The sequence below is a fragment of the Pinus tabuliformis genome, chromosome 3_2, assembly GCF_031772625.1.
Source record: "Pinus tabuliformis cultivar Carrire ecotype Pingquan chromosome 3_2, CPIR1, whole genome shotgun sequence".
NCBI classification, from domain to species: Eukaryota; Viridiplantae; Streptophyta; class Pinopsida; order Pinales; family Pinaceae; genus Pinus; species Pinus tabuliformis.
The window spans coordinates 445,569,177-445,579,647 of record NC_142302.1 but is presented as its reverse complement, the minus strand read 5'-3'; the positions used below and the strand labels follow the sequence as shown (position 1 = coordinate 445,579,647).

General features: G+C 37.8%; 1 protein-coding gene across 1 annotated transcript in view; it reads right to left on the bottom strand.

Annotated features, from left to right (window-relative positions):
- Nucleotides 1–569: 569 nt before the first annotated feature.
- The window catches only part of LOC149181217 (Transducin/WD40 repeat-like superfamily protein), a 199,730-nt gene continuing 189,828 nt past the window's right edge, over nucleotides 570–10,471 (bottom strand). Inside the window, exons 9-14 of the mRNA XM_089416497.1 lie at nucleotides 2,275–2,418; nucleotides 2,046–2,154; nucleotides 1,731–1,791; nucleotides 1,559–1,634; nucleotides 1,319–1,354; nucleotides 570–1,156 (exon numbers count right to left, since the gene is read on the bottom strand). Coding sequence (XP_089272623.1) covers nucleotides 1,064–1,156; nucleotides 1,319–1,354; nucleotides 1,559–1,634; nucleotides 1,731–1,791; nucleotides 2,046–2,154; nucleotides 2,275–2,418 — 519 coding nt within the window. The 3' untranslated portion in view covers nucleotides 570–1,063. The remainder of the gene's footprint in view (nucleotides 1,157–1,318; nucleotides 1,355–1,558; nucleotides 1,635–1,730; nucleotides 1,792–2,045; nucleotides 2,155–2,274; nucleotides 2,419–10,471) is intronic.

Genomic DNA, 10,471 nt, shown 5'->3' with positions numbered 1-10,471 from the left:
AAGACCAGCCTAAATCTATTTTAACTTTGGATCTACAAAGTTCCGAGAAATCAAATCGATAGATCTAAAATTATGATAAATCTACACTAATTTAAAATTTATATTTAATAAAAAATTTAATCTCTATTTTAAAAAATAGTATTACCAATAATATTATTTTTCCAATTAAACTTCTAAAATTTTACCATTACAAGGCATAAAATTGTAAACAAAAATATAAAAAACGATCCCTAAATAGGAAAATGGTACTTGTAACCTTGACGACTAGTATTGTTCCCACCAAAAACATTAAAATCATAGCCTTGACCATAATAAGATGCAACATAAACTACAATATGAAGTACGAAGTATGATTCAATGATGTATTATGATGTATATTTATATTAAAATAGCAGGCCAGATAAAATCACAGATATTTGCTCGAATGGATTTAAGTACGATACAGTTCAGGAAAAATACATATCGAAAAATGCAATATGATTTCAATACGATTGTGTCGATCTCAGAAATACTTTAAAAAAACATGCATTTCCAAATGGTTGGAAAATTTCAGCTTCAAAAACATGCAATAAATAAGAAAAAATAATTTATTCCATTCAAATTTGGCTATTTAATTTATATTTAGGGGAAAAAATAGTTTTGAAGTTCTTGGGCCTTTTGGGGGATTCAGGGCAGGCAGGTATCGAAGGCAAGAAATATATCATCAAAGACAGTGAAATATATTTCGACCTTACCGTATCTGTACAGTGTACAGGATGATATGGTAAGGAATAATTACCAAATTTCCCATTTCTGCCGAATTTCCGTATAACAAAAATCAATACGGCTGAATCTTGCTAACATGCTTTATACCTTGAAAACATTACAATGATACTCCCCTAACGGGGCACTGTCTAAAGTGCGATCTCTGAGCTCCTATCATACAACATTGTATGACCCACTGCAGAGAATAGTCCCAAGACTTTTATTGGGACTTGCTCTAATACTAACTCTGGATAAATTTAAAACATCCAAAACTCTATCAAAAATATGCCCATACATCCACTGGAGAATGTCCACCAATTCATGTAAGGTTTAAGTTTGAAAATATCTGTAACGTTGAATCAGCTCCGCCAGATATCACACAATCTTCTTTCCACCAGTCTGCACACAACACCTGCCAAACATCACGGGAATAAAAAAAAAAAAAAACCTTCAGTATTAAGCCAGGACAAGGCTCACATTAATCATATCAACACAAAATATATATACTATGAAAAAAGGACTGTTGTCTCAATTAGAGCATGCGTTCCAATCATTTCTTGAGAAAATGATTCACCTTATCTTTATGTGCCTCCAATGTGGTAAGCGGGACCTGTATAATAGGAAATGAAACAATCAGTTTCAAGATACTCGTGTAGTGTCTAGCCGTCTATGCACAACTCCCCACAATCTCAAAATAGCATGTAATTTGTCAAGGAATGACCTCTTACAATCATAATTTCGAATTTACAAATTTCAATTTAGATCATTTGCAGCATATGTTCTGTCAAACGGGATTTATGTATAATCCCCTTACCTTGCTTCTAACATCCCACAACTTCAATGTCCCATCATGAGATGCTGAGATCAAATGATGCCTAGATTTTGGATGCCTGTATAGACAATAAAATCAACTGAGTACAAAAATGGATAACTAATTTAATGTATATTATTCTGTATGAAAGTAAGAAAGTAGTAGCAACAAATACCACTTGCAAGCTGTGATCCAGGATTTGTGCGATGACAGTTGAAGAATGGGAGTAAAAGTCCCTGCGACAAGAGTTAAACAAGCAATATATTGAGATAAAAGCAGGGAAGCTAGTGGTCCCATAGACTATATCTAGTCTCGTGGACATTAAAATTTCATTCATTAAACAAGAAGGCTGCCTGCTCTTAAAACAAACACTCTGGATCATCATCTGAAAATGTAGGGAATTATACAAAAAGATTAAACCCTCACTATGCTTAACGCCATACACGCGGAAACATTGGATAGATGCATACTGTCGACAGTACTTCAGTACCTGGCATACGCGGATCCCATATTCGAAGCACAGAATCAGCCCCGCCTGCAGCAATTAGTGAAGAGCCTTCACCACCGATACTCAGACAATGCAGTGCTTTCCGGCAACCCTGCCAATAACTATTCAGAGGGTGTACATGTGGGAAAATACTTGGCTACATTGGTTGACTAACTCTTTTAAAACATCAGGCCATTACGAAACTATTGCACAAATAAACTTAAATATTTACCACTGTCAATGAATTAACGCCAGTTTCAACATCCCAACTCCGCGCTGAATGGTCCCAAGAGGCAGAATAAATAGTATCTTTTTCGACCCAGACAACGGAAGAAACACATTGGCTATGTCCTTCCAACGTCCTTGATGCTTCAATCTGTTGAATCATAAATGAATGTTAGATCCACGACCAAAAGTTAAATGCAACTTCAAAGCCTCTGAAAATGCAAATAAAGAAGGATTCCATTAACGACTTATTGATGCATACAATTTAAATATTGGCGTGTATGGACAAATCCCATATGAGCATTAGATCTTGAAACTGACTTTCCAGAGTTATCCAACCTGGCCAGAATGTAACAATTGCCAAAATCCCATACAGATTTGCATTCCTCCTAAGTTGCACAAAACGTGGAAATGTCTGTAAGTTCCCAAGATGGGAACACCAGGAATCATGACCAATACAAAATGGGTAGGCCAGGGGAAACACAGTAACAACTCCATAGACTTCAGCAGGTGGGTCCCTTGTGTCACAAACACTCTGGTCTCATACACCAATTTGAGCTTAATATTATTTATTATAATATGGTTATATTTTTAATTAACACATCATATTGCAAGAAAATAAAAGTGACTCACATAAATGACATTTTACAAGGAAAACCATTTCTATATTAACTTCCACAGATAATTATCTTAAGCAAAATCCAAAATCAGCCTTTACAATTGAAGCTAAACATCCAAAATAAGCCTTTATACATGATGCTATATGTACTGAAAACAAAATAAAACGCGAGCTAAAGACAAGAAAAATTGCATATCCATTTCATCTTCATCAACAGAAAAGAACAAGATGCTTGTTCAGCAGAAATAAGGCATGGATTGGGGAAAATGAAGTGACAGCTCCATTTCTATGTTGAAATTTTGATGGTCTATGCCGTAACAATCACTTATTACAAAACTTCTTTATGTTGCAATTGTAGATAGAACATAAATCAAATGCACAATAGAAAGCAACCAAGAATACAATGAGACCCAGAGAATTTAGGTCCAATGACTAAGGGAAAACCCGCGAGGGGAAAACCCAACCATATTCTTCTTCTATTAGAAATCAATTCTTCAACAGAGATATAGAGTACAATGAGAGATCAAGAGAATGAGTAAGTTCACCCAAATCTGAACAAGTTGTAGCATGAAAATCACTGGTTGCAGTAACAGATGCACACACTGAATCAACCTTCCCTTCAACTGAATCAACCTCGGCTCACAAAGTTCTGCTCTTACAGATCACACCTCAAGCATTTTGAAGAAAGAAGAACATTTCTCCTCATCGTGAAGAAGGAAGATCATCCCTCCCTCATTCTAAAGCTCACACTCTAGTGGAAGACATCATGATCAAGAAGGCATCTTCATTTATCAAGTAAGTACTTTATATTTATGTCTCAACCTACAAATCAAATGACTACTTTCTGCAAGGAGAACAATAAACCTGCTGGGAAATCAAACTAGCTTGCATGGAAGAAAAGAATAGATTTGATTCTCACAGAAAATAAAGTTTTTGATTATGTCAAGGGCTCCATCACAAAGCCTCCTCAAAAACAATCTCAAGCATTATCAAAATATATGAAAGGAGAAATAAGGGCTCAATGATTCTCTCATTCCCTTTGGATCAAAATTGAAGACATCGAAAGAGATCTATGACAAATCGGTAGAGCTATACTCTGTAAGTACAGTTGGGGAAATAATATCCTTAAGAACTGAACTACACAAAATAAAAGTACCAGAGGAAGAAGGGGCAGTCTCATATCTCATGAAGATATCTCAAATTAAAAATCAACTACAAGAGCTAGGAGAAACAATGTTAGATCCAGAAATGACCACTTGTGTACTCAATGCACTACCAAATGAATGGGGCAATTTTGCATCAAACATCTATGCAAAGAAGGAAGCTACACCTTTCAGTGATCTATGGGCATTATGTAAGATTGAAGAAACCAAATTAAAAGCAAAAAATGACATTGAATCAAATAAGAAAACTCAAAAATTTGTAGCTATGTCAAGGAAGAAAGGAAAGTTAGGGATGTTCAAGCCTCAAAAAAGATTTCAAAAGAAAGTTGACATGTCTAAAATTCAGTGCTATGAAAGTAATGAATATGAGCACTACATGAGGAATTGTCCTAAACTCGAGCAGGGCAACAAGAAAAGGAAAGAAAGAAGTGAAGCCCATGTGATTGAAGAAGTAGAACTTTGAGTTGCCCTAGATTTCTCAACAACTTCGAGGGCAATCTCTTGACTTTGTTGCAGACCTTTTTTGGACAATGGTAGAGGGATGAATTGATCTTTGGAGATTGATCATCTTGTTGGTTAGTTGACTTTGATGTATCTCTTGTTGCATTAATTCCCTAATGAAAAGGTTGGTAGGGTTTTTCCCCATTGTGTGTTTTCCTAGGGTAATATCTTGTGTTCCTTGTGTGGCTTCTTCTTCATGGTTCTACTATCATTGTATCGTTGACGTCTTTTATATAATTTGCTTAATGATGTAATTATGTTTAAGAATGTGCAAGAAGATCATTTAAAACATCAAAAGAAATTATCGGTAAAGAAGACCATATAAAAATCAACATGGTATCAGAGCTATGGTAAATTCTTGGAAGCCCCAGGTGGAGATCTAATCGCAGGAGACCTAATGTGTTTAATGAAAGACCTCAGATAATATAATATGAAGGACTGAGACTACCAGACTCTGAAGACCAAAATCCTTTGTTCTAAGAACCAAGAAAACAAATAACCCTATGCCATGCCTCAGTATTTCAATGATCGAAAATCTCACAATTATATATATCAATTGAGGATTGATGTCTCAAGTGATTGGACGGTGCATGATAAGGAAAAGCCTTTTGAAGTTCATTCATTGTTCCAAAGTTTATGTTAAAAGAGAGAATTCAGTGAAGCACCGAATATATATACGTTGTAATATGATAAACTTTGAGATCAAACGTCAAAGTCTCAGGCCAAAAGGCTTCTCAACCACTACCCCTTGTTTTGGTATATTGTTGTGATTGGACCATCTAAGGTATATGGTTCTCAAGCAGAAAAAGAGTTGCAGATCGAAGGATCTTGAAGTTCAAATAAAAGTTTCTAATATTGCCAAGGAAGATGACCTTTCTGAAGCCGGCATATTACAAGGTATGTTGTTTTCAGATCTATGTCTATCAACATGGAATAAGCATATGTTCTCTAAAGTTTGTTTATGTTGAATGCCTTGATTTCAAAAAAAGCCTCTCTCAAACCTTAAGTGGCATTAACTGGAGTATCTTTAAAATATTGCTTAAGGTTTTATGCTAGAGTTTGATGACTCCTAGAATAAGAACTATATGCATTATTGTTTGAAGTATTCTCAAAAGAGCTCTATCAGAAGAGTGATATATCAGCAGACTCTATGTCGAATTCAAAGATCTATATTAAAGTGCTTGAAGATGTGTAAAGTATTGTCAGTATGTCTGTGCAAGGCTATAACCTCCTTAGACAAAGGACTATATAAAGGTCATTAGACTGAAGATATTCTGAATACTTGTGAGAACTCTTCAATGCAGTAAGAAAACCTTTGATATTTGATGAATAGTGTTCAAGGATAGAGGTTGAGCAGTCTTAAAGGAGCGTGAGCTTCCTTAGTCTCCATAGGCTTAAAATCGTATTCTCGGAATTTGTGACTAACGAGCAAGTCTTCTAAGGATCCGAATCAAAAGTCAATTTGATGCCAAATTCAAAGGATCTCTGTTCTATTCATAAAAGAAGGACAAAATGCAAGGAGTTGAACTAACTGATATGAGAGATGACCCAACTGATATTGGTATGCATATTTATGGGTCTGCTATGCCAGAGATCCAAGATGATTAACATATGCAGGCCATGTTCCCATTCAAGTTCTTGAAGGGAAAGAGTATTCTCAAGAAGATGAGCTTGCTCGTATCACATCTTTAAAGACCTGAAGTGACATGTACCAAGTTCTTAGAATCTTTCTTTAGAAATGTTGCAGGGCATTCGCATTTCATCATAAGCCATGTCTTATTTCAAAGTTAAGCCCAGAAAGGTCTGTTAAGAGAGACGAGTAGTTAGCAGATCTTATGGGCTAAAATTCAGTAATGTTGAAGCAATACTCAAGTATGATGGGTATTTGAATGTTGAAAGGTTTTACTCCTTACACATTGCAAGCACTGCTTTGAAGTCAAGCTATTTGACTAAACATGATTGGTTGATCTATGTCAAGGACAACATGTCAGATTTAGGGTTTGTAAACCCTAGTATACTAAGGGGTTTGAACAAAAAATCCCTAGGGTCTATAGACAAAACCGTAGGATTGGATGCTTCTGTTGAAAGTAAATACCCTAGATCTTACAAAAAAGAAATGACATCATGATGATGATGTGGATGAAGCTAACAAAGTTGCGGATGTATGCAAGAAGTCCATAGATCAAAAGGGAGTTTTCATTCTTCTCCAAAGATAAGTATCCTATAGCTCTCTTATTTGATTATTACTAATAGTAGTTAGTCTCTTGTCCTTGAATCTTTGCTTGATTGGAATTGTTCTTCCATGGCCTCGTAGTGAGGATAGCAGGTACATAATGAAGACTGCCAAGGCTTTGGTAGCAAATGAAAACGGAGGAAAGAACAAAGCTTGCGACAAGAGGACTTGAATTGAGAGTCATTGTCCTAGCTCAGATCTGAACTTAAAGGGAGCAAACAGATCAACCAGATTGAAAAGAAGTGAATGGTGACTTCCAAGACAAAGTATGATTGGATGGCATAAAGAACAAAGCTAAGGATCACCTCAATAAGAGGGAGAAGGCTATGAAGGAACGTCTTGTCAAGTACACTTTTGTAGAAAGTTTATTGTGTTTTTTATTTTTGCTATTACATCTAATGGATGCAGAGATCGACTTCTTTGATGAAAGAAGAAGCGTACATATGAGCTACCTCAAGCTTGCGAGGTATATGAAGAAATCTTATGCTAGTAAAGTAAGGATTTGTACAGACTCCTATAGGATTGATGGATCAAGATCCCATATGACTTGTTCTCTAACGAAAGCAGTAGAGCTCATGTGTCAAATGGAAGTTGCATTGACCAAGAGATTTAGAGGGAATGGTCAAAGCTTCTCCAGAGCCCTTGCTCAGCTTCAGAAGAAGGAGTTGACCTTAGATGACGTATCTTGACTAGATAGTTGATAGCATCAATAACAGAGGAAGCAACCAAGTTTTCCATGACAGGATTTATTTTTTAAAGAAGATCGAATCAGCGCAATCAATGTAACCAACATGATGGATCAAGTAAGCAAATCAGGTTAGAGTTGAACCAAGGCATGTAGCTCAGTAGGTGCAGAAGTACCATCATGGTAAGGTTGGTCACGACACACACAGTTATGGTTTGAGAAATGTACATCTGCAGGAATTTACTAAAGCAAGGAGTGCTGAAAACAGAGGAAGTTTTTATATCGCTTCTGATTGGGCTCCGATCTTGTGGATAAATGGTGCAGCTTGAAAAGCGAGCTATCAAGCACTATGATTACAGCTTGTAGGATTGGTTGATCAGGTGCAGGTCACAGCATGATGATTGATCAGGGCACCTTGAGACCTAGTACCAATACATGGTATAGGAAAAGAGCAGCGAGGCTCAAGTACATCTCCATTGATGAGTAGACAGTTGACAACTTGATGAACCCATTGCCCAGAGAGAAGTTTGTATACTTCAGAGACAAACAGTGGCTTGTGGAGATTGCTCCTCTCATTGAGAGGGAGTGTTGAAATGTCACCAGCATGGATGTACATTCTCCCAAAAGGGAGAATGGTCTGAGAGGCCCAAAGTGCTCCCCAGATAAGGTTGAGAGAGTGCCTCTCAGTGAGGAGACCCAGTCACTCCACAGGAGAGGGTTGAGTGAGGTTTTTAACTTTCCAATATTCTATACTTAGCACAATCACTTATTCTAATTCTTCTTTAATTAGCAATCACTTTTCAAACAAATTCAATCTTCCAATGACAGTAAGCAATCATAGATAGAACAATAATTCAAATGCACAATAGAAGACAGCCTGTTAATTTTAGGTATGTTCTATGCTTAGAGCAATTTATTTCAATTTTCACAGTTAGCTCAATATCTTTTCCAAATTAGCAATCACATCAGCATTAAAGTAAATTGCAGATAGAACATAAATATAGATCGCAAAAGACAAGCCAAGACAAGAGGACACAAGATGTGGCGCTAGCCAAGGACAAGCCCCAATGTGGGGAAACCCTTGATCAATTCTTCTTATATGTTCTTCAATAGTTCAGCAGAGAGAGAGAGAGATAGTACATTTACAACAGAAGTCAACACTTTGACTTATCTAAATAAAAGCATAGATCATCTCTAAGAAGATGATACATGATGTAGTTGAACTTAGTTGAAGACATCCTGCTTCAATTGATTCTCCATCGCCTTGTTGCACCGATCATTGTGTCGCTCCTCATCATCATGTTGCACCTCACTGTGCTGCACCATGCTGCACCCATCTTCACTATGTTGCATCTTATCATGCTTCACTAGTCATGGATGTACCCATCACTGTGCTCAATGTATACTGCAAAGTATCATCATGCTGCACTACTGTCATTAAGCTGCTCTTCATCACATGCTCCCATCACCGGGCTGCACTTGATCATTATGCAGCACTATACTATTGTCTCTAACACCATGTTGCATCCAACTGTTGCATCAAGATATATAGCTGCATCCATAGGTTGTAGCACTATGTAGCCTAGCTGTCCCATGTATCTTTGCAGCACTAAGTAGCCCAGTTGTGCCATGTATCTTTGCTCCACCAAGCTCCATTACCTAGCTATCCCATTTACTAGCATTGTTGTCCCTTCAACACTGTTGTTCCAAGTCTGCCTTCACTATTGCTTATATTGTGACTGGTTAGGGCATCTGGCAGCCCTTACACACCCACCTATCAGTCCACAAACAGCCCTCAAGGACTGAAACATACCTTCATGAGACACCTCCCCTAGCATGTTGCTATTCTGGGCATATTTGAGCCCTCAATTCACCTTACGCAAGTCCTAACTGTGATGTTATGGCCTGCGGCCTAGCACACAATACTTCTGTAGCTTACGGCCCACATATCAAGCCCAAAACAGGCCTCATCTACCTCGGCCTTCAAGGAAGGTACTTCAGCCCTTTATAACAACAATTCGGTCTTCATAAAATGACCCTAAAACAGCCCACGCTGTTCTGTCCCTCTTGCTGGTTAGGGAAACCTTAGGACTGCGGTTAGGGTCACTCTAAACCACCAGCTTGTGGCACTTGTTTGGACTGCGGCCAGGGCTTGTAGAGGCCTCCTCTAAACAACGTTGTGGTAGCCTCCTTTACAGCATTGAGGCTTCTCCTTCAAGACTGCGTTAGGCCTCTTTCTAGGACAGTGTTAGGCCTCTTCTAGACTGCATAGAGACCAACGTATAGGTTAGGGCTATCTTCCTTGATGGCGTTAGGGCTTCTCTTCTTCCTAACTTGACTGCGTCCTCTTGGTTAAGGCAGACTGCGATTGGACATCCTTTAGGACTGCGGCTAGGGCATCCTCCTCATAGATCTCTCTTCCACTAAAACCCAAGACAAGTGGAGAGAAATCAAGAGAGAAGTGTGTGTGTGTGTAATGACTCTCAAGTCATCTCCTTTTATACTAAAACGTTGAACACATGTGGGTGTTATTTAGTTTTTGGTCAACCTTGACGAATTGTCTTATAACACAAATAAATTCATAACTCCATGAATACTTATCGAAATCGGATGATCATTAGATCAATCCTACACCTCTTGATGAGAGGGATCCAAGAAAATATCAACTGCCATAAATAAGATGACCCACATGGAGTTTGGCCCTAGTTGCCAATTTTAACACTCCCTCTCAACTAGGGAGAACTCCATCCACTGAGCCATCTGCTACACTATATTATCTCTGTCATCGGTGCCCTTCACTGCTAAACCATGAAGAAGAAGAATTGATCGAGAATGTCTCATACCATTCTCTACTAACCCGAAGTCAGTTCCATATGAAAAGAGTGTGTCATACCACTCTTATTAATCACATATCAGTTCCAAGAGAGTGAGTCATATCACTCTTACGGACCCGAAGTCAGTTTCATTGATCCCAGATCAATATCACAAGAGAGTATCTCAAAC